This window comes from Crocodylus siamensis, chromosome 1 (assembly GCF_052110815.1).
Source record: "Crocodylus siamensis isolate JL-2025a chromosome 1, ASM5211081v1, whole genome shotgun sequence".
NCBI lineage: Eukaryota > Metazoa > Chordata > Crocodylia > Crocodylidae > Crocodylus > Crocodylus siamensis.
This window is the reverse complement of record NC_143395.1, coordinates 417,252,643-417,278,827: the sequence shown is the minus strand read 5'-3', so window position 1 is coordinate 417,278,827 and position 26,185 is coordinate 417,252,643. Positions and strand designations below refer to the sequence as shown.

The 26,185-nt window shown below is 52.9% G+C and overlaps 2 protein-coding genes across 8 annotated transcripts in view; both read left to right on the top strand.

Moving 5' to 3' along the window:
- Positions 1–11,097, top strand: part of C2CD3 (C2 domain containing 3 centriole elongation regulator) — a 77,600-nt gene extending 66,503 nt beyond the window's left edge. For all 5 annotated transcript variants that reach the window (XM_090030808.1, XM_090030809.1, XM_090030807.1 and 2 more), the window contains exon 32: positions 9,997–11,097. In XM_090030808.1, the coding sequence (XP_089886934.1) occupies positions 9,997–10,140 (144 nt within the window). In that variant the 3' untranslated portion in view covers positions 10,141–11,097. The remainder of the gene's footprint in view (positions 1–9,996) is intronic.
- Positions 11,098–15,827: 4,730 nt separating this feature from the next.
- On the top strand, positions 15,828–23,861 carry LOC149875449 (putative mitochondrial transporter UCP3). 3 transcript variants are annotated; one of them, XR_016439662.1, is made up of 8 exons: positions 15,828–15,982; positions 16,996–17,202; positions 18,676–18,886; positions 19,706–19,903; positions 20,808–20,909; positions 21,465–21,645; positions 21,791–22,697; positions 23,693–23,861. XR_016439662.1 is itself a non-coding variant. In XM_090030802.1 (7 exons), exons 2-7 carry the CDS (start codon positions 17,077–17,079, stop codon positions 21,903–21,905), a joined length of 933 nt encoding a protein of 310 aa, XP_089886928.1. In that variant the 5' UTR covers positions 15,828–15,982; positions 16,996–17,076; the 3' UTR covers positions 21,906–23,861. The 3 variants fall into 3 exon arrangements, 1 of the variants encoding a protein (XP_089886928.1); XR_016439663.1 differs by having other exon boundaries at positions 23,215–23,861; XM_090030802.1 differs by having other exon boundaries at positions 21,791–23,861.
- Positions 23,862–26,185: the final 2,324 nt, after the last annotated feature.

Genomic DNA, 26,185 nt, shown 5'->3' with positions numbered 1-26,185 from the left:
TTTACTGCTTAACTGTATGCACGATTGGGGTTGGTATGTTTGAAGTTATTAAACTGAGCTGGAGCACTTGGCATGTATTCTGCTTGCACTTGCAAAACCAGCAAATGCACTGGAAGGCTAAAAGTCCTGTAACATGAAGGAGGTGAAATTCTGTTGCCGTTTGCAGGTTTAACACAGAACGGGCATGTCTGATGGTCGTGTACTTGCACCAACAAGGCCAGTTCCCACGCAGCCCGCCTCTGAAAGCATTTCCATTTAGTTCCAGAGTAGCCATGGGCAAAAGTCATCATTTGTGGACAGAATCATGTGAAAACCTTCAGCTTTACAGAGCTAAGATGTTTCACTGAGACTCGGAAGTGGGGACCGATTTGAGGAGTGAATGAGGGAGGCTGCGTATGCTGTGATGGAAAAGCAGGCTCGGCTCTGGGAACAGCCAACTGTTAATCTCGCCTAGCGCTACAGCACCCTGATTATAGGCAGGGTTACAGGGCTCTAGTCCAGTCTCTTGTTCCCATCAGTGGCCACCACTTGATGCTTCAGAAGAAGGTGCAAGAAACCCACCGGGTGAGCAAATGTGGCGGACTCTCCCCACAAAGTTTTCATTGTCTTCTCTAATAAGAGTGGCTTTTAAGCCCTGGAGTATGAGATTTTTACATCCCTTTCATCCTTGTTAATGTCTGGTCTTTGAATCTTGCTGTGTCCGTGACCTCCATGACATCCGTGGTAGTGAATGCCACCACCTAGTTACACATCCTCTTGGAAATCCTTTCATACCATGCCCCCTTTCCATTCCATAGACTCATAGAAAATGAGATCTGGAAGAGATATCAGGAGGTCACATCTAGTCCAACCCCTGCTCAAAGCAGGACCACCCCCAGCTGCATCATCCCAGCCAAGGCTTTGTTTAGTTGGGTCTTAAAAACCTCCAGGGATGGAGATGCCACAGCTTCTCTGGGTGGCCTATTCCAGTGCTTCACAACCCTCCTAGAGAGACTTTTTCCTAATATCTAACTTACACTTCTCTTGCTGCAACTTGAGCCCATTGCTCCTTGTCCTATCATCTGCCACTACTAAGAATAGCCCAGCTCCATCCTCTTTTGCAGCCTCCTTTCAGGGAGTTGAAGGCTGCTATTCAATCCCTCCCATCTTCTCTTCTCCATACTAAATAAACCCAGTTCCCTCAGCCACTCCTCCTAAAGCAACGTGTCCATTGCTCTTTGATTAGAAACAGAGAACACAAGTTCCAGATCTATCCCCTTTGCAGTAGTCATGATTGTGCAAATCCCGATAACGTCCCCTGATAATATGGCCTGATTAATACCAACCTTTACACTAGAGGGAATACGTTGGTGAGGAGGTGCAATATGTAAACAGGGGATGCCAAAGTTAGAGGAATAAATGTAAATGAAAGGGAAGTTCTGTACAAGCTCCATCCCCAGCACTGCTTAATTCATCATAAGGAGTGGAATTCCAATGCAGAGTAAATGCTGCTGCTACACTTTTAATCATATAAAATACAGGTAATAATGAGTAAGCCTTGTGTAGAGGATTCCTGAAGTTGGCTAGTAATGTGTGATCATAGCCTTGGCTGGAGAACTGGTTAGAAATCCGTTGCCATTGTTACAGCAGAGACCTATTGCACTGGTGAAATGCGGTCCCCTCTAGGGCAGAACCAAGCCATTGTCAAAGGCCTCACAGCTTAGACCCAAAAGCGAATGTTCATCACTTTGAAATGAGAAGAAATATATAGAGAAGCAGAACTTAGCGTCTGACCACATGCTAAGTAGGATCACTGCGGTCACAGTCTTAGAGTGCTGCAGGATCTTTTAATAGCTGATGGGTCTGTCTGATCTGATCGAGCCGATATGCCTAGCTGAGAGCTGGCATGCTGATGGGCTGCAGCTTTGGAAAAAGACATTGAAGGTTTTATTCACAGAGGTGAAGTTTGTAACTGGAAGCAGAACCCAGTGCCTGGCTGTTCTGGGCAGTGATACAGGCCTTTTCTCAGCACCTCTGAGCCTGCAGCTTGCACTTTCCAGATGACTCATCTGCTAACAGTGTACAGAGGTCAAGAGCATTAGTGCAGAGTCAGCTTCTTCTGGTTACTGTTTTTCCAGCTGGTACTAATGCTTCATCCGTCTCTCTGACGCTTGGCAGCGAGGAAGGGAGGGTGGGGGTGGAAAAATGAGCTGGTGATAACGACTCCTCTGAACAACCTTGAGAGAGGCACACTGTACACAGGAGACTGGATGTGGGATCATAGGCCTATATCTCTATTAGATCCTAGCATCTGTCACCATCTCTGCATTTATTTCCCCTCCCCACCCCCAGTTTCTTGTATTTATATTTGGGAAATCCTCTTGAAGATCTCGAACAAGAGCATCATTATAAATCCTTGCAGGGTTCATAGAAATAGGGTTGGAAGGGACCTTGTAGACCTTCAAGTCTAACCCCCCCGCCTGGGCAGGAAAAAACGGCTCAAATGACTCCAGCCAGGTAGGCATCAAGCCTCTTAAAGCACCCGAGGGTAGGAGCTAGCACCACTTCCCTTGGAAGTTGGCTCCAGATCCTAGCCACCCTGACCGTGAAGTAGTTCTTACAGATGTCTCATCTAAACCTCCTCTCCAACAACTTGTGGCCGTTATTCCTTGTTATGCCAGGGGGGAGGCTATGGGGAAACAAGGTCTCTCCCAAACCCTTCTGGTCCTCCCTCGTGAGTTTATAGACGGTCACCAGGTCCCCCCTCAGCCTTCGCTTGTGAAGGCTGAACAGGTTCAGGTCCCACAGTCTCTCATTGTAGGGTCTGCCCTGTTGTCCCCTGATCATGCAGGTGGCCCTCCCCTGGACCCTCTCAATGTTGTCCACATCCCTCCTGAAGTGCGGCGCCCACAACTGGACGCAGTACTCCAGCTGCGGCCTGACCAGTGCCGCATAGAGGGGGAGGATCACCTCCCTGGCTGTACTTGAGATGCACCTGTGGATGCACGACAAGGTGCGGTTAGCCCTGCCAACCGTGACCTCGCATTGTCGGCCCATGTTCATCTTGGAGTCAGTAATGACTCCCAGATCCCTTTCTGCCTCCGTGCTCTCAAGAAGGGAGTTTCCCATCTTATAAGCGTGCTGCTGTTACTACTGCCCACGTGCAGCACCCTGCACTTGTCAGTGTTGAAACGCATCCTGTTTTTGCTAGCCCACCCCTGTAATTTATCCAGGTCTTGCTGCGGTCTTTCCCTCCCTACTAGCGTGCTCACCTCACCCCAAATTTTGGTATCATCAGCGAATTTAAACAGGGTGCTTTTCACCCCGTCGTCCAAATCACTGATAAAGAAATTGAACAGCGCGGGCCCAAGGACCGAGCCCTGGGGGACTCCGCTGCCCACTTCCCCCCAGGTCGAATATGACCTGTCCATCACCACGCTCTGAGTGCGACCCTTCAGCCAATCTGCAATCCATCTGACTGTGTAGGCATCAATGCCACAGTCACCCAATTTTTTAATGAGGATGGGGTGGGAGACGGTGTCAAAGTCCTTGCTGAAGTCCAGAAAGACTACGTCCACGGCGACACCTGCATCCAAGGCTTTTGTGACCTGATCATAAAAGGCAATCAGGTTGGTCTGACATGACCTGCCCCTAATGAAACCGTGCTGGTTGCCCTTGAGCATCATCTCTGAGGCCGGCCCATCACAGATGTGCTCCGTGATGATCTTCTCAAAGAGTTTCCCTAGGATTGAAGTAAGACTGACGGGCCTATAGTTGCCCGGGTCCTCCCTCCTCCCCTTTTTTAAAGATGGCAACCACGTTGGCCATCTTCCATCTCGGTATGCTCCCTGCCACTGTTGTGGTCTCCTTCACAAGCCAAGCCTCTCTGCTGCATTGTAACACAGCAGGGCACTGCTGGGTCATAATATGATGGATGTTGATGTTCTTCTACGTGTGATGGGTTAAAATAAATTATGGCAGCTGGGCTGGGTCTACATAACGGCTTCTTAATCATGCCACCACCTGGGTAACCTCTTTGTAGATCCACACCAACCACGCTGCCCAGCTATGGTACAGTAGAGGCCAGTAGGTCAGCGGAACACGCCATACGCTTCTGAACATCAAGTCAGTGACTTAGGCATCTGTTTTTGAAAAGGCAGGTCTTTTAGTTTGGTTGTTACAGAGCCTGGGCCCTCTATACATGGAAATTTAAAGCCAGTGGTACAGCAGTTTTGGTGACCAACCATACTGTCCCCTCTGCTGCTAGCAGGCTTGTTGGGCTGATGGCTATGCGCCTGATAAATGAGGTGGATGATAAAACTAGTATTAGTAGTGAGACGGTGAGAGCAGCAGAGTCTGCATGAAATGGCTGGCAGACAAGGTTGTTTGGGTGAATCTGATATCTTTTATTAGACCAACTTAAATAGTGGGAAAACAATTATTAAGCAAGGTTTTGGGTTCAAAACCCCTTCATCAGGCTAAGGAAGTTTCAGCAGTTGTTGTATGCTCCTCCTGGCTGGAATGGAACGTAAAGAAGCCAGAGGCCGGGCTGGTGTGCATGCAAGACGAGTCAGTGAAAACGTAGATTGAGGAGTCAGCGGGTAAGAGACAGGCTTGGGCGCAGGGGTGGGAAGAGAGAAGGGGGATGAATAGTGGAGAGAGACCTGGAGAGTCAGCTGTCAGGCAGGTTATGATGTGTCATAAATCCAGTGTCTATATTCACTCCATGATCTTTAGTATCCAGGAGATTGATGAAGTGGAGTTCATAGGCTCGTCTCTGGGAAGTGTTTTGTAAGTTCCCTTCGAGGATCAGGACTGAGAGATTGGAGAGAATGGTTTTCTTGTGAGAAATGTGCCCCCACCGGTAATTGGGTATTCCTGTCTTTGATAGATGTCCGGTGCGCGTTCATTCTGGCACGCAGGTGTTGTTTGGTCTCTCCTACGTATTTTCCATCAGAGCATTTGGTGCATTGGATGAGGTGTGTGACATTTCTGGATGTGCAGCTGGAAGATCCGGGAATGCTGATGGCTCTGCTGTGGGGTGTAGTGATTGCGGGGTGGTGGAGAGGTGTTGGCCGGTTTTGCATTTCTTGTCCTGGCATGGTCTGGATCCATCTGGTGTGTTCTGGGCCTGAGGAAGTTTGCTTCTGGTGATGAGGTTAGCAAGGTTCAGTGCTTGTTTGAAGGCTGGGATGGGTGGCTCTGGGAAGATCTCTTTAAGAATAGGGTCTCTTTCTAGAATGGGTTGGAATTGTCTGAGGATTTTCCATATGGGCTCGAGGGAGGGGTGATATGTCATAACCAGCAGTGTGCGACTTATGGGGGTAGCAATCCCAGGAGATCTCTTCAGTGCAAATGCGGTGGTATCTGAGGGCTTGGCTGTATATCACAGCTTTCTTGGTGTGTTTGGGGTGATTGCTGGTTCTGTGCAGATACGTATGTTGGTCTGTGGGTTTCTTGTATAACGTGGTCTGTATTTTACCATTCTGGATACTGATCATTGTGTCTAAAAAGGAGATGTTGGTGCTGGAGTATTCTAAAGAAAGTCGGATGGAGGTTGCTGAATTTCTGATGGAACTCAATCTGAGATTGCAGGTTTTCAGTCCAAATGATGAAGATGTCATCAGTACATCTTAAGTATAGCAAGGGTTTGATGGTGCAGTTCTTGAGGAAGTCATCTTCCAGGTGGCTTATAAAAAGGTTGGCATATTGTGGGGCCATTTTGTGCCCATAGCTGTTCCCATGGTCTGGAGGAAGTGTTGGTTATTAAAAATGAAATTGTTGTGTGGGAGGATGAAGTGATATCTTTGGGTCTGTATTCTGAGTTGTAATCCTGTTCCTGTAGATATGCAAGGCAGGCTTGGATGCCATCCTGGTGTGGGATGTTGGTATATAGGCTGGCAACGTCCGTGGTGGCTAGGAGGCTGTTGCTGGGAAGGTGGTCTATGTTTTTAAGTTTCCATAGAAAGTCTGTAGTGTCTTGGACAAAACTTGCTGTGTGGGTGACGAGCGGTTTTGGGATTGATTCAATGAAACCTGATCTTTCCTCAGTTAGGATCCCATGGTTGGACATGATAGGTCTGCCAGGGGTCCCTTGTTTGTGGATTTTAGGGAGCATGTAAAAAGTCCCCGGGTTAGGTAGCGGGGGGATCAGGGTCTGTAGTTTTTCTTGTAGTCCTGATGGAAATGATTTGATGGTGTTGTTGAGTTTCTTGGTGAAGAGGGGAGTAGGATCTTCTTGTAGTTCTTTGTAGTAGGTGGTGTCGGAGAGCTGTCTGTTGGCTTCCTTTATGTAGCCTTCACGGTTTGGGATGACTGTGGCTCCTCCTTTATCTGCTGGTTTTATTACTCTGTGGCGGCTAGATCTTAGAGGTTCTGCGGCCTTTTCTTCCGGCAGAGCGAGGTTGTTGCTGTGCATGTGTTGCTGATTATTTCCTTGTTCATTCTTCCCTGAAGCAGTCAATGTAGCGGTCCAGGTTAGGGTTTCGTCCACAGTGAGGTGTCCAGTCTGATGTTTTTGGGGGGTTTGGGGTTGATCGTTTCCTGAATGTTGTCAGAGGAATGAGTTGTTGTTGGGAGTGGGTTCAGTTTGGTGGTGGAAATAGTCCTGGAGGCGGAGGAAGAATTCTAGTTCTCCGTATTGAAGTATTTTATTGGAGTATTTTTCTGGACAGAAATTTAGGCCTTCAGAAAGGACAGATTTTTCAGTTTGGTAAGTGTGCGTGTGGAGAGATTGATAATATTTGTGGGTTGGTTGCTGCTTTCAGGTTTATCAGGTCTGAGGTTGGAAGGCTGGACGGCATTGGTGTTGTTCCCTGGATGGTTGTTTTGCAGCCGGAGAACTTGTTCTTGGAGCAGTTTGTTCCATTTCGTCTTTTTGTGTAGGATGAATGCTGTAGAAAGTTTCTCGTAGTCTCTTTGTATCCATTGTATATTATTAGGGAAGATGATTGGATTTCTGTCCTTTAAGTTGTTGTCGTATGTGGTGCTTTCCTTCCTGAGTTGGTCTCTTTTGGAGGAGATTAGGTGAAGTAGATGATTTCTGATTTTCTCTGAAGTTCTTCTGCATAGCTGCAAGGCATATTTGGAGTTGTGTGTAGTAGTCAGAGGACTGTAGATGTTCAGTCCTCAGGGAACGAAGTTGTGTTTCTTGCATAGGCTTAGAAAATATATGTTGCTGTTGAGTTTGGCTTCTTTCTTTTTCCAGTTGTACAGTGAAATGGCTGGTGCACTTATCATAGCTAAGTGATGCCCTTGTCAAGGAAGATGAATGGCGAGGTGCCCATTAGGAGCTAGGTGCCCATTAGTCCTGGGGGGTGGTTTAAGGGCATTGTATTGTATGGGCTTGCATTAATGCACCCTTAGTTCTAGTGTGGAGTGGGCAAAGCCTGTGGGTAGGAGCAACCTCCTGGAAGATGCAAAGGGCTATCTTCCTGACCCATTCTCATGAGGATGATCCATGCGTTGCATGTGCCTCGGACCGTTGTGCTGAGTCTGACGCTTAAATCACCAGCAAGATAATCCCCTACCCACCGTTCACTTTAAAATATGAAGCAGATGAATAAGGGCCCCCAAGCCCTTCTCCCTAGAGAGGCTGGCTTACCTTGGGGGACCCTGCCGACAGCTGCCATGCCCAAGTATGACAAACACCACTCAGTTCCTGCAGCCCAGCCATGTGGGTGAAAGGTTAGCCAGGCTGCTCTGTTCAGCAGGTGATAAGCATATCTGGAGCTTATTTCAGAAGTCCCAACTATACCGAGGAACATGCTCATATTACACTACAGATGGCTTCCCGTTCATAATGGGCATGGACTCAAGGCTGCCCATACCTCTGGGCTCCAAGCTTGTGGGAGCAAGAGTAGGTTTCCTTCAGTCCCTTTGCTACCGTTCATCTCGGTGGATAATGTAGAACGGGCTTCCCTGAACAAGTGAAGAGCCAGGGGAAAGCAAATGAATTCAAATCAGCACTCGGGTACTTGCCACTCCAGTCTCGTGTGTATCCATGCTTGCGTGAGTAGCAGCGCTGCATGAAGATGGGCCCAGGTTACCTGTGTGGTTTAGTGTAACCCTTTTGTTGGAGCGTTAATGCCCAATGGCACCCCACTGTAGCTCCACACTGGGCACATACATCTACGCGTTCATTAACGCACTATAGTTACTGCGCAGGAACTTGCATTACTGCGCAGTAGCACCGGTGCATCATTTTTTAGTGACGTTTACTGCACAGTCACTTAATAACACGGCACAGTAACGTATTAGCATGGCTTTTGCCCAGCACGCTACTGCGCCGTGTTATTAAGCAACTGTGCAGTGTCTTGTGTAAACGCACTCACTGTTCGTTAGCAGCAGGTTTGGGCACGGGTGGAGGGACCTGAGCTGCAGCACAGGAAATACGTAAGCTGCGTGTGGTTAAAGTCTAGGTCTTAATTTAGTAGCTTGAGACCTTATTGTATTTGGGCCCCAAACTGTGACCTACAGACACATTCTAAGGGGAAGATGGTTTCTAAATCCCTTTGGGTACGGAGGAGTAGGCTGCTCTGTTTAGTAGCTTTGCATAGGAAAGCTCTTTGGGTTGAGAAACCCATGTGCCTCTGGGGAAGGGTGTTAGCATGCATGCACACAGATCTCCCTGACCTCCCACCAGATAGTCCCCAGGTACAGGAACCACGTGGAACGCACACAAATGGCTGCTGGTGCATAGAGAAGCAGCAATCTGGCCATTGGCATATTAATAAAACCATGGGGTTTAGTTTCAGGTTGTTCAAAGCAACAAGAGGCTAAAGATTCCCTGTTCAGGTGAAGCTGGTTCTTGGGCTCCTGGTGCTTGGAGCTAATGGGTGGCGTTTAAGCTCTGAGGCAAGTTGGTGGGGATTTTTGAGAAGTTCAAAGGTCAGCGCTGAGAAAGCCGGAGAAAACTCCGTTCAGTGCAGGACAGCTGGTGGGTCAGTGCCGGCAGGCTGTGTCATCGGTTTTCCGTTGCTCCTCACCTCCAGCTCTGGAGAGACCGTGCACGTGCCCTGGGGAGAGGCTGGAGCTGTCTCCTAAAGAACTGGAGAGCCAAAGTGGCAGCAGTGTAACTAGGCATGGGCCACCAGGGCACAAGCCACGGGTGCTGACTAAGTCGGTGGCCCTGTAGTGGAGGCAGGGAGGCTCCAGCCACGGAGATCAGGGACAGAAGTCCCCTCATCAGCGTCCTCCCCTTGCCCTCCCATGGGGAGATGCTGCTGTAGGGGGGGTCAGCATGATCAGCACCCAGCAGGTTACCCCTGTCTCTGCCCCTGCACCCATCTTTTTTTTTATGCCAAATTAAGGGCTTTGCATTGTTACTTACTTTGGCAACTGGGGACAGTGACTGCATTAACCCCAGAGCTGCCAGCCACACCAACAGACCCTCCCCGCACAGCCATGCAAGCAGAGAGAAGTGCAGAAAGTCAGCCAGCAGCAGCAAGAGAAAGAGAAGTGACCTGGGGATTTGCAAACCCCTTCAAATTTCAAGTCTAAGCAGAGGAGCTTTGTGGGTGGCGAGGGAAGGGAGCATTAAAAGCAGCTTAGAAAGCGACAGTAAAATTAGCCATTCACATAGGTTGTCTCACATGCACGTCCTGAGACCGCTGCGAGAAACATGCCCTGCCCAGATGTTCCCACTCGGCGTGTGCTACTTGCTGAGAAATGCTGTGTCATTGTTTTCTGCCTTGTGTACAAGGACGGCACCAGTTTCAGGTCCTACTGCACTGACTACACACCATTTTTTTTTTTTTTCCAGTAATCAGCTCTTTCAGAATAAATAGGGCTTATTTCTCAGCTGGGGTCTCAGGATGGCCAGGGGAGCAGTAAAACCATACCCACACTGTATGACATTGTGAGAACTGTCACCGAAAGCAGAACGGGAACCCAACCGTTCTCAGCTACACAGATGACTCCGCTTTTCCCAGAACCACTGCTGTCCTTCCTTGTGACGAGCAGAGCACCACTCTGCATTTTGCCTGGTGCTTAGTGCTGTCACTGTCTCTTCCTCAGGCCGGAAGCGGTGCCGCTGCCGGGGGAATCCCGTACCGGAGGCAAAACCGACTCAGACCAAAACTGACCTCAGCTGATCTGCCGGAGCAGGAAACAAGAAGAATCGCCCGGATATTTTCAGCACAGTTGTCCAAGAAAGAATAGCCTGGCTCTGAGAGGCTGTGTCTCGAGGCTTGTTGCATTCCTCAGGCCCTGCCTTTGGGGAGCCTGAAACCCTGGGGAAACTAAACTACTTCGACTGCAAAGCCATCCAGCCGTCCCACCCAGGCCTCCTCTTCTGAAAGAAACGTGGAGGTTTGCCTGCACGCAAAAGCTGGGGATCTGGAGGCTGAACACCCTGACCCCATGGATCTCGGCGGAGCCTGTGGGTGTTGTGCAGGCAGTAAGGTCAGATCCCTGGACACCTATTTTCACCGGTGTCCTGTGAGTTTTGTCACTAACTCCAGCTCTGTATTTGAAGCTGCAAAGTTTTATCTGCTCTCTGGGTACTTCCAAAGCCTTACACTCGGGGAAGATTCAATAATGATCTCTTTGCAGGCTAGGTAATGAAACATCCTATTTTTGGATAAGCTGTGGGTGTTTTCCTCAACACAGGGTAGGGGAAATGTTTGAAGTAGTTTCACTCTTAAGAGAAATGAAGTGTCAGTTCATTTTACTCACTGAGGGAAAATCCATCCAAATTCTCTGCAGCAGGATGCACAGTGACAGCCCCCCGTTGAATGGCCACACATAACCCAGGCTGGGAAAGCCATGATTTTGCACATTAAGTGACTTTTAAAAAACATTTTTCCATTTGCAAGACAAATCTCTTCCTGTGGGAGCTGATGCTAATTTTTACACGGCTTCTGTGCATTGCACATAAAATGCAGTGATACTATAAAAATACGAATCTTTTTTGTGAGTGGGTGTGTGACTTTGTGTAAATTATTTTTCCTATTTTTTATGAACGTGTAGAGTCATTTCTAACTAAAATCGATCAACAGCTTTGAGTGTCTGAAGGGACCTGACTTGAACCCAGACGAGGATGATTTATTTTTATACAGATGTTCCAGTGCCACTTGTCATCCATGTTTCAATAAAAGAATCCCGGTGTTTTTGTGATGTCTGCTGCGTCTGGTACTGCTGTAGAAGCAAGTGGTTCCTGGGCTGGAGCATTAGAGGCTGCTCCTGCTCCTAAAAGAGTCGGTGATAGCACTCTTGGCTTCGGCGTTGCAGGCAGAGAACAATAGTGACATGGTAGCTGCTTTCCCAGCTGCTGCAACGCTTGACATGCGCGAGGGGTGCCCATGACAGCACCCAGGAAGCTGACATGCGGTTGTCCCTGGCTGAATCCCTGCCTCCCATTCAGACAATGCGCCTGGCACAATTATTTTGTTAATGTCTTCAGTGCCTGTGGTGGGCCCAGACAAGGACAGGCGATGTTGCCACTATCAGATGTCTCGCAATCCCATAAACAAGCAACAGCAATCATGAACTGAATGTCCCGACTCCAGCAACTCGATAGCTCCTGGCAGGCCAGCCTGTGGCTGAGCCCTCTTCTGCTCCGGGCTCTTCATGCCCACTTAGTGTCAAATGAATGGGGACATCGGTGCTGAGCAGAGGGGTGACTGCCATGGTGCTGGGGGGAGCCATTTCTATACCTTCTTCCTCTTACATTGACGTCACCGGCTGTGCCTTCCTCTCCGTAGCAGGGGACATGGGGTCTTGTATATTAATAACCTTTACAGCAGCATGATGTTGGCTGCATGGTTCCTTTGCTTCACCTGTGGCAGGATCAGGTGCAGTGCCTTGTGTTGTATCAGGGTTGATTTGCTAAGAGGCTGTATAGAATTGGTGATATGGCTGCTCTAACCCCCTTCAGCAGGGAGTTGGGCTAAGTGGCCTTTGGAGGTCCCTTCCAGCCTCACTTCTCTATGACCCAGCAAAACCCCCTGGCATGGGGAGGACATGCAGAAAGAAACAGCATGAGGACCTGGACGATGGTCTGTGCTGCCATTGTGTTGACCAACGCGCAAGAGCGGCAAGAGTGAAACTGGGTGTTCTCATGATCCTAAGAGCAGGGCAGTCAGGACAAAGGCCTACTCAGCCCTATTAAAACTAAGTTGTCAAGGGAGTTAAATGAGCCTAATGTCCTTTGCGGGGTAGAAGAAGAGCCTCAAATCTGCCCCCGTGCACACGGAAGAGTCGAGGTGCGCTCCTGCTCTGCCGGGCTGTTGAATCGGTTCCAAAGGTTCTTCCTTTCCTTAGCGCATCTCGTGCATTTGAGTTCTCAGTGCTGTTCACCCCAAGCATTAAGCAGAGGGAATAAAAAGTCACCTCTCAAATCCAGCAGGTTTCCCTTGCGTGGCTTCTCTGGTTACCTATGCTCTCCAGTCTGCCAGGAGGTGAGGGGTCAAGCAGATCTGGAAACGAAAGGGATGTGGCCTGCTTTTGTCCATCACAGGACGTGACAGGCTCCCGCAGCACCGTACTTCTCCGAATGAGGGGTGTCATTCAGAGCTGGATCCCAGGGGCGAGAGTTTCTCGTGACACTGCTCTGGCCGGGGGGTTCCAGTTGCTACTGCTGAGACAGCCCGTGGTGTCAGGCCACGATCCACCACAGGCTTCAGGAAGGGGCTGGCCCCACCTCGGCATGAGTGTACATCTTGCAGCAAGAGCCTCCTGCCCCTCTCATTGCAGTGTATGCTGTTGCAGCACATGCAGGGATGAGGGCAGGACTGTTCCTGACCTACGGCCTCCCGGCAGCATCCCGTACTGGGGCAGAGTGGAGGTGGAGGCCTTGATCTTTCCCATGGGGACAGAGCCTGGGGAGAAGTCTCACTGCGGAGGTGGCCACAGGAGCTTGGGCTTCTCCCCAGCAGAGCCCTTGGGGGCAGGTTATTTCTGGTCTGTTATTCCCGGAGAGTGCAGAGGTGCGGGGAAGAGTACAGCCTGCAGGGCAGAGTGCTCTCCTGACCTGGCCCCAGTGCCCTGCTCGAGGCGAGCGAGTGTGTGCAGCGCGTAGCAGAGGCTGATCAGCTGGAGGGAGCCCGGCAGCGGAGCTCCGCATACACCCCTGGAGGAAACAGCTTCCAAAACAGCCCTCTCCGAACTGAACGGCCTCGTTCGCCTCAGGCTCTGACATGTGGCCACGTGCAGATGGGGTCTGTGTCTTGTCATCAGCCCGCACCAGCTAGTACCTTATGTGGAAGCTGCCTGCCGCCTGGTACTCTGACCCTCCACTTCTCCCCACAGTCATGCCTGCTTTGGCGTCCGGTTGTCCATGCCTGCTGCCCCCTGGAACCAAGGAAACGAGCTCTGAGATTGCCTCGGTGATGGATAATAGCATCGTAACACATCAATGGTCCCATAGGAGCATCCTGGCTGTCCTTGCGCTGTGACCCACAGGCAGCCGGGGTCCCAGAGGGCGGGTAGAGATGGAGCCCTGTGCTGCTAGAGCAGCAGGAGTCCTCTCTATTAGCCACACACTGGCACACTGTTACCTTTCCCATCTTCGCCGGCATGCCAAGGAAGCGCGATATCCATAGTATCAAGAGGAAACTACCCTCTCCCTCATGCCCAGCAGTGGGTTTCCCAGTAGGTCTCCTGTAGTGCTGACCTAGGCAGGGCCCTCTCCTTGCCCTGGCACGCAGCATCCTACAGGTATGAATGAAACCAGGCTATAAGGTGGTGGGGGTGGGTTTCTGCTGCTCTGGGGGGACAGTCTTTTGGGCAGTTGTGCAGCACACAACAGCAGTGGGACAAGCATGCCCATACCCAGTTCACCCAGGTTGTCTCCACCAAGCTTTGGCTTCCTGCTGGGGGAAACTGAGGCACAGAGAGGATCCTTGACTTGCATAGCCAGACCATGGCAGAGCCAGCGCTAGAACCAACTCTCCCACTTCGCCCTTGTAGGCTGTCCGTGCCAGCCTGCCCAGCCCGTGCCACTGCTCAGAGGGCAGCTGGGGTGAATCCATCGCCCGTTGAGCCCCCCAGCGTGGAGGCTGCGCTAGCAGCACTTGGGAGGCTGCGTGCAGCAAACCAGCCTTGCCAGGGCTGTGACCACCCCTTCACGGCCCTGTTGGCACCCTAGACCCGGTTGCACCAACTCTTGCCCCCGTGTGGAGTTGGGGTCACTCGGTTTGCTTCTCACCAGGCCTCCCCCCCACAGGTCCTTAGGTTGTTTCAGGGAAACCACGTCTGTAAATAGCTGGGACAGGTGCAGAGCCAGCCCTTGCTGAACACCCTGGCTCGTCTGCTATGACGACAGCTATTTCCATACGCAGCCCCTGCTCCAGCCCAGCTCAGCAGCTCTCAATTCAGCCGGTGCAGAGAGGCAACCCTGAAGGCTCACCTCGGGGTCAAAACCAGCTGCAGTCACCAAAGGGTTATGTCTGCAGGGACTCTCGTGAACATGAAACCTGAAGTGCACCTGCCATGGGAAGTGGAAACAACCACATCTCAGAGGATCCTAGACAAGTGGCGCTGGAGGGGACCTCTCGTGGTCACATCTAGTGCAACCCCGTGCCTGAGGCAGGATCAGCCCTATCCAAACCATCCCATGCAAATCCCTCATCTAAAACAGTGGTCTCCAAACTTTTTTGATCGTGCACCCCTATCAGTAAAAAAAATGTTGAGCATGCACCCCCAATATATGTATATTTATATAAATATACATATAAATAGAAGTTCTAACATTTTCTTCCCACACCCCAATGGATCGTCTTGCACGCCCCACTTTGGAGACCACTGGTCTAAAACTACTGCCAACCCAGACGCAACAGAAGACATCACCCCCAAACCTGCCATGGGGAAGGCAAGGGGGACTGCAGCAGCCAGCGTCCTGCCGTTGTAAAAGGAAGTTAATACACATGCAAGACATCCCAGGCAGAGACCGTGCCCCCGCTACAGAGGAAGGCAAAACCCCTCCAGCCTATATCAATATGACCAGGGGAGGAAATTCCTTCCTGACCCTGAGTGCTGGGGTGAGACTGTCTAGCTAGAAACCTCCAGGATTAGTCCCAGCAGGAGCGCTGGCACAGCCCCATCGCTGCCCCCAGCCTGGGCTGCAGCCAACACCCAGTGCTGCAGAAGGTGAGAAAAATCCCAACACGTATTGGGAGGGGGAAAAAAATTCCTTCCCAGCCCCATGTGGCACCCAGCAAAGCCCAGAGGCCTGGGAAATGCTGACAGCAGAGTATCCTTTCTACTGGAGCCTGTGCACCATTGAGGCCTGGCAAAATCTCCCACTGTGTTGAGGATGCTCCCAAAATCCCACCTAGAAATGGGGCTAGTCAGGTCCATGGTGGGTGTTGGGATGGCTTCATGCCCCTGTTTTAGGCCCTACCCCTACATTGCAATGCTGAGATGAGAGGAGACAGTGCAGGGAAAGGAAACCCACCAGCCTGGTTTTACTCCTTGTGTTTCATATCAACCTGAAAACATTGCTAAGAAGCACTTAATGCAGCTGGATGCAGGCCTGGTGAGGAAGAGGGGAGCATTGCCTGCAATGGAGGGGAAACTGAGGCACAGGAGGACTTGTGGAGCGGGCATCCTGCAGGCCTCTTCCCCATCCCACCTCTCAACTTAGCCCTGTCCTCGGGGAAGTCCACCCCTGGCAATGTCAGCAGCCACCCCCCACGGACATGGGGCCAGGGAACAGACCACGCGGAGTACCAGAGCTATACCAGGGCACCCATCAGGACAGCCAGTCGCCAGCAGGGCTGCCCAGGAGTCCTGGAGAGACTCCCTGCAAAACAGGCAGATCTCATGACCCGGTCTATTTTCAACCCCAGGAGGACATGAGAGCAGGTGTGTCACTGACACCATCAGCTGACGCCTGCAGTCGTCCCTCGCCGTCCAGCCTGGATTCCAGCCTTGGAGCTATATAGATCAGAGGCCAAGAGGCTGGGCCGGCAAAGAGCAGGAGGGTTGGATGGCAGGATGGTAGAGCCTGGAGCCTGCACGCGTGCCACCTGAGGGTGCCGAGAGCTGGGCACAGGAGAAGGTAAGGTTGCCCCTGTGCTGTGGGTGGTGGCAGCCAGGTATGGAGCCCTGTCCCTGGAACAATGCTGTTCCCAAGGCTGCTGGGGCTGAGCCCCGCTGGCCTAGCGCTGGTCTGCTCCTGCCAACCTCAGGTCTGCCCAGATCTGCCTGGCAATCCCGGAGCAGTGCAAAGATCCCCCTCGATCGCAGTGTCCCAGGGCTGGCAGAGACCTCAAAGGCCCCGCTCCATGCCCCCTGGTCAAGGGCAGGACTGCTATTCCCAAGTCATCCCTGCCCGCAGCATCTTCAAAGACAGCCCCCCAGGCCGGACTGATCAGCCCGATGGAAAATCCCTTCCCCTCCCCATCTCCTTTGCAGCCAGTGACTTTTTAGCTGCTTCAGTGCTCGCAGGGCCCTTAGCGCCCCCCACTACCACTGCTCTGCGCTCTTGCTGAGAAACAGGGGAGCTGTGTCTGCAGCGGGGAATTTGGTCCCAGCTTTCTCTGGCTCCTCCAGGATCTGAGTACAACAGCAGCTGTCACCAGCCCAGGGAAGGGCACTGCAGGCTGGGCATGTACAGTCCCCTTGTACACCTGTGGCTCTGCTCACGCAGGCATCCCTGCTGACTTCCACCAGCACCACAGGGAGCAGGGAAGCCCCTCCAATGCTGAGAGCACCAGCCTGCGACATGGAGAAGCCTGCCTGACATAGGCCTCTGCTCCGCTACAGATACCCTGTACGGCCTTGGGCAGGTCATCCAGCCCCCAAGCAGGCACTCCCATGGGGCTGTGCAGGCAGATGTGTGCTAAGCCTGGCACATGGCTCAGATGCTCCATAACGGGGGCTACAAGCCTATGAGACAGAGTCTCAGGGTCATCCAAGGCTGTTCAGAGACGGGGTGGAGCACCGCGGTGCCCAGAGACCTTCCCCAGAGCTTCGGGATCCTTGATCTTTGTCTGAGATGGATAAAAGGATGTGAAATCACCTCTCTCCCTCTCTGCTCCTGGAAGCTATGATCCTGTTGGTTTTTTGCAGCCTCCCTTCTATCTCCAGGAGGCAGAGCTCGCTGCTGGTTCAGCCATCGCCAGTTGGCCTCTGCCTTCGCTCCCTGGCACCATGGTCGGCTTGAAGCCCACAGATGTCCCTCCATCAGCCCTTGTGAAGTTCCTCAGCGCAGGGTCTGCCGCCTGCATCGCTGACCTGTGCACCTTCCCACTGGACACGGCCAAAGTCCGGCTGCAGGTAGGGGCCCTCATGCTTGTGCTCGTGCTGTGGAGGGTGCCATGGTGCCCAGCACAGCATACACACAGGCAGGGAGACTGGGGTTAAGACAAGGGAGACAAGGGGGAGAAGAGGCAGGGGAGGGATGGAGGTGTAAGGGGGGGTGTCCGCAGCCACAGAGTGGGGTGCGGGGGGAATGCAGGGCCCCTGAGCTGGCGCTGGAAGGATTCAGGCTGGGAAAGCAGGCGCACGAGCTGATTCAGAGGTGGATCAGCCCTTGGAGCTGCTCTTTGGTCCCTGGCAGTGTCTGGACACAGCCTGCTGCTCCCCTCTGAGGATGCTGCATGGAGGGGCTGCATCGCCTGTGCTATGCACAGGGTGGAGCTAGAAGATCCCAGCAGCATCTCTGGCCTTGGCTTCCATGCAGTCCCTGGGTCCCAGTGCGGTCTCCCTGTGGCCATGCCATGGGGGTCAGGAGGAGCACTATAGTGCTTTGCTAGCATTGGCTCAGCCACCCCGTCTGCACGGGGATTTGCAGACATGGCACCTGTGCAATTCCCACTACAAGGCACACTCTGCAGAGGGGGCCGCACAGGGATGGACACTGCCCACAATTGAAGAATAGTCCATTGAAATCATGGGGCTGCAGCATGCAACCCAGCTGAAGGTCCAGCCTGGTCTCCGGAAGCAACCAATGTAGTTAGTACCCAGGCCTCACCTGGTCTCCTGTGCTAGGGAGGGCTTCCTCTGGATTTTCACTGCAGAGTATCTCCTATCTCTTGGCCACACACTCAGCAAACATCAGAGTTGAGCCTCATGGTGCCACCCTGCCGTCCCGGGCACATGCCATCCCAGATGGTAATGTCCCTCTGCAGCTGGATGTGGCATTCCTCTGCCTTCCCTGCCTGGATGCGTGCTGCTGTCGACACTAAGCAGCTGCCATGTTCCACCCCAGCAGCAGCTGCATGTCAGTAGCTGAAGTGGTTCACACAATGTATGGATTGTGCAGTGCTTCCATGTGCAGCACCACCAAGATCAGACCGTGACCGGAGCTTTGCCACGAATTTGCTGATCAAAAACACAGCAAAGCACCTGTGCCCAACAATTTCACCCCTTCTTGACTTGTTCCAGCTGCCACAGACTAGGCTTGCAGGCCACATGCTTTCATAGAGAGGGGGTCCCCACAGCAAGCCCCTGCATGACACCCCATCCCTTGCCTCAAGGAATAGTTACTCCTTGACTAAAGGTTGCCGCCTGGGAGTCTGGTCCAAAATCCTCTCAAGCCTGGTCACAGCACACTGATTCCCAGAGGCAGGGAGCGATGTGGCTGCCATCGTGCCCAGCTGCCTCTCCCCACAGGAGCCCGTTTCCAGTGGGTGCAGCCTTGGGCTCAAGTCCAGGCTGAGAGACAAGGTCTGGAGCCAGAGCAAGAGTCTGTTGTGGCTCTGCCCCCATGTCCCTGTATGCTCATAGCTGTATCTGTCTATCCCCAAGATCCAAGGCGAGGCCAAGCCAGTGAGGAGCATGACGGTTGTGCAGTACAAGGGTGTCTTTGGCACCTTGGCCACCATGGTGAAGACAGAGGGTCCCAGCAGCCTGTACAATGGGCTGGTCGCCGGGCTGCAGCGTCAGATGAGCTTCGCCTCCATCCGCATCGGGCTGTACGACTCAGTCAAGCAGTTCTACTCCTCCAAGGGCTCTGACAGTGAGTACCGGCACCCCAGTCTCTATGGCTGGCAGCCTCCAGCCAAGGGCCCTGCTCTTAGGCAGGGGAGTGACGCCAAAGCCTCAAGAGCTGGGCACCCCTCAGCGCTAAGGGACAGGCCTGAGGCCCCAGGAGTCAGCATTTTAGGCCCATTCTCAGAGAGAGGTGACTGCAAGACCCTGTGATAAGCAGAGAGCCTGAACTTTGAGCCTCCCATATTGTCTCACCTACCACACACTCCCAAATTAAAAACATGCCTTGTTTTTGGGAAGGCAGAATGAAGAAAAAAAGGATTTTCCCAGAGTTATGGCCACACAGAACAGGGACAGAGCCTGATACTCAGCTCACTCCCTTCCCTTTCCTGCTCAGGCAAAAGTTACAGTGTGACCTCTTTCACAGCTGAGTTGTCAGCAGCTCTGGACTGCTCAGGCAAAAGCTGAAACTGTAGCTGCTGCTAAAAACCAGCCTCCGTTGGCAGACCTAGGATGTGGTGACATAGGAGAAGAGAGACAGGAGTAGCTAAATGGTGAATTATGCCACAAAATTGATAACTCGATCAGCGGAACATCAAGACCATTAACAAGGAGAGAGGGTCGTTAATGCCTGTGGAGTGAAGAGCACTTATAGATTATGATGAGCCAGGGAGTTAATTGACTTGCTCAGCATTGCCTGAATAGAAGTGCCACTGCTGTAAAGACATGCCCCCCAATTCTGGAAGGCTGATATTGGGAGAAAGGTGCAAGTAGATATGGTACCTGTTCAGCTCTCAAGTTCAAGGTACAACGGAGGTTGCAACCCACTGTGTTATGCTCCCCCCAGGCACCAGTATCCTCACTCGGCTGCTGGCTGGCTGTACCACAGGGGCCATGGCTGTGACTTGTGCCCAGCCCACCGACGTGGTGAAGGTTCGGTTCCAGGCTCACGTGACGCTGATGGACGGAAGCAAGAAGTACAATGGGACCGTGGACGCCTACAAGACCATTGCTAAGGAGGAAGGGGTCCGAGGCCTCTGGAAAGGTACCAGGGCAGGAAGCCTGTGTGCAGCAAGGGGAGGGAAACCAGTGTGGCTCGACCAGAGGCGATGGTGTAGAGATAGATGGAGAGAGGCCACCTTGTGCCAGCCCAGGGTCTAGCCCTTGGGGTTACACGGAGGAAGGATAGATGTAGCAGCCCCTTTACACAGAGCTTGGGTCTGTCTCTGAGGTTTTGCAGACCCCCCTGGAGGGCAGATCTGGCTGGCTCACAAGGGGGCATGTGACTATCTGAGTGGCAGGCCCACATGGACCCTGGTGTCCCCATCTCTGCTCCCTGGGTCTCCAATTTGGCTCTTTCTTAGGGCCAGGGACAGCTCTATCCTGGGCTAGCTTTGGCCCTGATGCAAATTCGCCCAACTAGACAGCCATGAGAGGGCCTCATGTAGAGCATGACCGGTGCTGGGGCTGAGTGTGGAGAGGGCTGGGGATTTCCACTATCCTCCATAGCCACAGCACGATGGTTTCCCATACGGACTCCTCCTGGCATAAGCCACTGCAGATGCAGCCTGTTAGACCCCAGTAAGGATCAGAGCCAAGCCCAGATCAAGTCCCAGCAAACGCAGGCATGATCCTTCTCCTCAGTGAGACAACAGGCTGGCTGGAAAAGAAATTGCTGATGCTTTATCCAGCCCCAGACACCACGCAGGATCTCTAAAGAGCAGGATCCTGCCACACAAACGATCATAAACTCAAGGGTCAACGATGCTGGCGTTGCCATCATTTGGATTCAGAGTTAACACCAACCTCAGATGGGGTGAGTGGGAATCCCAGGCGTTGTCCCTCATGGTGACCCCATAACACCTGACACCACATGCAGCGAGGGGAGTGGCAGATCTGTGACCAGCCCAGTTCCATCTACCCATTGCTCTTCGTCTCTCCCCCGACAGGCACGTTACCCAACATCACCCGCAATGCCATCGTGAACTGTGGGGAGCTGGTCACCTATGACCTCATCAAGGAGGCGCTGATCAAGTACCACCTGATGACAGGTGAGGATTGCTTGGGGCTCCGAGTCAGCTGGGTCATCCCTGGTCTGGGTCACTCTGCTGGTAAAAGGGCATTCGCCGGAGGGGAATTGCCTGAGCCCTCCCTAACCCGCCACTGCACGTGATGGCTCAAGGGCCGGACTCGGTCACTGCAAGAGCCTGCTGAAATGCTTCAGGCATCAATGCCAGGAGGGCTGGAGAAAGGCTGGTCCAGGGGCAGCTTGGTGAACCCAGGAACAAGCTCTGTGTGGCCTTGGCTGACACTGCAGGCTGGACTTTCTGAAGGGGTTTTGGCCCTAAAGCCACAAAAATGATCCTAGAGGGATTTTTTTAGGAAATCCTCTTAGCAGCTGAGCTTCCAGCTGCTTTGGAGACCCTCAGAGATACCTCCCAACTGCTCAGGGTGCTTGATTCATCTCTGCCTTGGATGGACAGTGCCTCGCACAGCTTTCGTAGCTGATAGCAAGTACCTCCTCATGGCCGTGGAGGCAGGTCTCCAGTGGAGCCACCCATTGCACTAAATCCTGAGGTTTAACCCGTCTCCCTCTGTGCCCACAGACAATTTCCCTTGCCACTTTGTGGCTGCCTTCGGCGCTGGATTCTGTGCCACGGTGGTGGCTTCGCCGGTGGACGTGGTAAAGACGAGGTACATGAACTCAGCCCCCGGGCAGTACAAGAACGCCCTGAACTGCATGCTCACCATGGTGATCAAGGAAGGGCCCGCCGCCTTCTACAAGGGGTGAGTGCTGTCCTACGCCCAGGAAACAGCCTCCAGATGCATCCCTGGGGCGCTGGACGTGCTCATGCAACCTGGCTGGCAGTGGATGCGGCACTGGGCTGAGAGTAGGGGTCTCCTGACTGTGACTGTCTCTCGGCTCCCGCAGGTTTGTGCCCTCATTCCTGCGCCTGGGCTCCTGGAACATTGTCATGTTCGTGTCCTACGAGCAGCTGAAGCGTGCCATGGTGCTGGCCCAGATGGCCTGGGAATCCCCATTTTAAGCCCTGGGGAGATCTCTGGGATGAGAAGACTGAGGACAGCCTGGGGCCTCCGGCAGATGCTTCTCCCCACGGCCGCACCTGTGGTGCTGGGCTTCGCTGTAGCAGGTGAGGGCAGAGGGAGAGGTGTGGCACTGATGGGGCTGTGCCAGAGCCCTGGCTCTTGTTCTTATCAGAGCCGATGAGGTGCAGAAGCGAATGACAGGAATTGCCAAGACGCAGCCCAGCAGCCAGATGTTTGAGCAGAGACAAAGGACTCGAGGTAGCAAAACTGACAGTGAAGTCAGGAACAAGAGCAAAGCTTATGCTACAGCCTCTCCTGCCTGATTTCTTCAGCTTGGGTATAAGCATAGCCCTGCAAACAGGCCTCTCTGCTGTGCTGTGACAGCAGACCGAGGCCCACCAGGAGCCACAAGGCTCCTCAAAGCCTAAAGGGAGGCTGTTGGGTGCCCAACAAAAGATTTCTTGTGAAAGCAAGTGACAACAGGACTGGGAGTGATGGATACGGGTTAAGAACCAGGTGCCAAGGGAAGGCAATGAGCAGAGCACTGCAGCCAGCATCCATTGCGCTTTAAAGGCATGTCAGCAACCACTGGACACCCCTCAGTGAACTTCTGCCTGGAGACCCATACAGACAAGCGAAAGGATGGCAGCCCTGCAATCATCCCTCCAGCCAGACCCTCCCTCCTGGTCTGGACAGCTTGGCCAAGGCCAGGAGGAGGTAGATCAGACGGTCATGGAACTTTTTGGGGCTATGGATCTGGTGGAAGCTGCTGGGAGGAGCCCACAGAGAAGGTAAGGACACAGGGCATAGTCTCTGCTGGGGAGTACAGCCTGTTGGGGCGGGGGCCAGTTGGTGTTAGGGCTGCCTATGTCTTCAGAGGGGGTCAGCAGCACATCGATGGCAGGCCTGGGTGGCAGAGAACAGGAAGGTGTCATCAAGCAGAAGCAGCATTCAAACAAACCTGCAGGGATTTGAGATCTGAGATAAATGGTTAGAGGGGGTCAGGTTTCCAGGAACTGCCCATTTCCCTCAGAAAAATCCCATATTCTGTGAGTCAGGAACTTTTGAGTGTTTCTGGAAAAAAGAAAAAGACAAGAAAAAGCCCTAAAAACCTTTTTACAGAGAAAAATAAATCATTTCCCAGCAACTCCAGAAATAAATTGTGTAAGGAGATTCAGCATGAAAGCCAGGCCTCAGCTCCACCCAGGTCCCTTGCTGCACCCTAAGGTATGGGCACATACCTTAGGTGCGTCCCTTGCTGAACCCTGGGCCTTGTAAGAGAGAGCCTGTTCTTCCTCATCTTCCCAGGGGCACAGGGAAGCTCGTGTCACAGGGGTCCCACTAAAACACAGGGAGATGCAGTGCCACCGAACACAGGGAGGATGCGTCTGAGTGGGTGCTGTGAGAGCGCGATCACCAGGGAAATGAATAGGATGCTTCTTGATGCTCCTCCCCAACAAGACAATGCTGAAGAAGGCTGGCGTATCCCCCTGATGTGGCCAAGGAGGCCCATGGGATCCCCGCCACGGGTGAGGGCTTGGTCTGTCTGCACGCACCAACTTTGCTGAGGTCTAGAGTGAGGAACAAATCCAGCTTGTAGCAAAAGCCCCAACATTAGCAGTGTCAGTGGCTGAGACCTCTTACCAGCATTGCTTATGCCATCTGGGGAGTGGGTAGAAGCCCTGGTGGAGAAAGGAGTCTTAGCTTTGGACCGCTCCAAGTTTCCTTAGCACCACACACAGCCTCCGTGACTGGAGTCACCTCCATCTCTGTCTCCCCTTCACAGGGCTGGCATATTGGCAGCTGAGGAGAACCAGCATCCCAGAGTTGTGCGGAGAAGGAAGGACAACAGGATCGCTCGGGGAAGAGGAGCCAGGAGCATGTGTCTGCACCAGCTTTGCAGCCATTGCTAATAAAGGGATTCATGCTGTCCCCCGGAGAGGGGTCACACCACACATCATGTCTTTCACGTCCTGCCTTCCTCTGGCACCATCCATGGCCTGTGTGCTGCCGTGTTTCCAGCCCTTGCCAAGTCTCAGGAGATAGTTCCCCCTGGCTGCCTGTCCAGCCTGGCCTGTCTCCTAGGGGAGAGCAGCCAGGCAGAGCTGTCAGAAGCAGCAGGACCAGCTCTCCCCATGGCAGAGCACCGAGGGTCAGTCTGCTCCCTGCACCATCCCTACAGCTGGGGGAGGGGGTGCAGGACCCTGGGAGGGGCAGAAGGGAAGGTGGCAGGGGGAGGATCAGAACAGATTTGGAACTGGGAGATGGATCAATGTTGAGGAGGGCCCAGGATGAAGGCACTGGGATAATGCCACTGGGGAGATGCTGGAGGATCCACACCAGCAAACAATGCCCTTAATCTGTACAGCAGGGAGGGCTGGCCACACACACACACACAAGCACATGTCTGCATGCACTTACACATGTGCACACACGCACGCATGTACAGGCCTATCCATGAGGTGGGCAGGGGGCAGTTGAACAATCCAGGGACAGACCAAAACCCACAGCACGGTCCTCGCCGCCAGCTGGTAACAGCCACCACAGGAAGCCGTTCCAAGCCATCATAAGACCCAGAGATAAGTCACAGATGTACCACAGCAACGACTGCTGTGGAGAGCCTGGCAGCAGATCCATTGGTATTTAATCCAGACTTAGACCGTGGTGTGAAAGCTTTACCCCACCCCACTGCCATGCCTGAGTAGCCATCGGTCCCCCTTCTGCTGGGCTGTGAGGTCCTAGGACACATCGCATCATGCCATTAGGAGAACCCCGGAGCAGCTGAGAGCTGGGGGTGGTGTCTGAGAACTGATGCTCTAAACGGCATTTTCCAAATGCCCCGTGGGGAGCGGTTTGGTTTGCAGCTAAACAAAGTCAGAGACCTGGGCTCTATTCCCTGGTAGAGAGCTCCATGTGACTGGCAATGCCTCAGATCCCTGGGTCCTTCCCTGCCTCTGTTTCTCAGAGGTTGCTGCATCTCATTAGGTGCTTTTGCAGCCCCCTTCTCCATTGCTCTTTGCTGTGGGGGGTTCATTGCATTGCACTGGAAAACTCAACGCTACCTCAGCTTCACTCCCCCCATTACAGTATCCCTCCTGGTTGAGTGCAAAGGGAAATGCAAGAGATGTCAGAGTTTCCAGGCGGCTGGGTTTATGGCACCAAACCTTATCTGCAGTCCATTATTCCCAGCTCTGTTGCTAGGTTCCTTCCAACATAACTACTGGGACCCGTTGCCTTTTGTGGCTGGGTGATCAAGACTGGAACAACAGCACAGAGGTAAAGTCGTTCCTCATTCATCTTGCCAGGCTGTTCATTTCGAGGCCCTGAGCTGTCCAAGCCTCTGAGAATCAGCATCGTTCACCGAAAGGATTCTCATGAGGTTCAACAAGGACAAGTGCGAAGTCCTGCACTTCGGATGGAGCAATCTCCTGCACCGGTGCAGGCTGGGGGTGATGGGCTGGGCAGCAGCTCTGCAGAAAAGGACCTGGGGGGGACAGTGTGCAATCATGTCAGTACAAGCCAGCAGTGTGCCCTTGCTGCCAAGAAGTCTAACAGCATCCTAGGCTGCAATGGTGGGTGTGTTGCCAGCAGGTCAAGGGAAGTGATTATTCCCCTCTGTTCAGCACTGGGGAGGCCACATCTGGAGTCCTGTGTCCAGTTGTGGGCCCCCCACTACAGAAAGTATATGGAAATACTGGAAAGAGTCCAGCAGAGGGCAACAAAAATGGTTGGAGTCTAGGGCACATGAAGTGTGAGGAGAGGCTAAGGGAATTGGGCTGATTTAATCTAGAGGAGACTGAGAAGGGATTTGACAGCAGCCTTCAGTTCCCTGCAGGGGGGTACAAAGAGGATGGAGCTGGGCTGTTTTCAGCAGTGGCAGATGACAGGACAAGGAGCAATGGGCTCAAGCTGCAGCAAGGGAAGTTTAGGTTAGATATTAGGGAAAACTTTCTTACTAGGGCAGTGAAGCACTGGAACAGGCTCCCCAGAGAGGTGGTGGAGTCTCCATCCTTGCAGGTTTGTAAGGGTGGACAAAGCCCTGTCTGGGATGATGCAGTTGGGGCTGGTCCTGCTTGGAGCAGGGGCTGGACTAGATGTGACCTGGGGTCCCTTTCACCCTCATTCTCTTTGATTCTGTGATTTTAAAGGGCAGAGCCCTAGGTTGGAAAACAGCTCGCTTAGTCCAGAGCAAGCGGGCATTTGTCAGCCCCAACGTCGCAGTCCTTTGGCCAGGCACGTCCTAGGCCCAGGGCAGCGGTTTTTGTGCACGTGCACAGCT

What these genes read in the sequence shown, in the direction of transcription:
- LOC149875449 (XM_090030802.1), top strand. Translation starts at nt 17,077, where the DNA reads ATGGTCGGCTTGAAGCCCACAGATGTCCCTCCATCAGCCCTTGTGAAG. An exon ending in CGGCCAAAGTCCGGCTGCAG is followed by an intron (nt 17,203 to 18,675) that starts GTAGGGGCCCTC and finishes TCTATCCCCAAG; the next exon opens with ATCCAAGGCGAGGCCAAGCC. An exon ending in CCCGCCGCCTTCTACAAGGG is followed by an intron (nt 21,646 to 21,790) that starts GTGAGTGCTGTC and finishes CGGCTCCCGCAG; the next exon opens with GTTTGTGCCCTCATTCCTGC.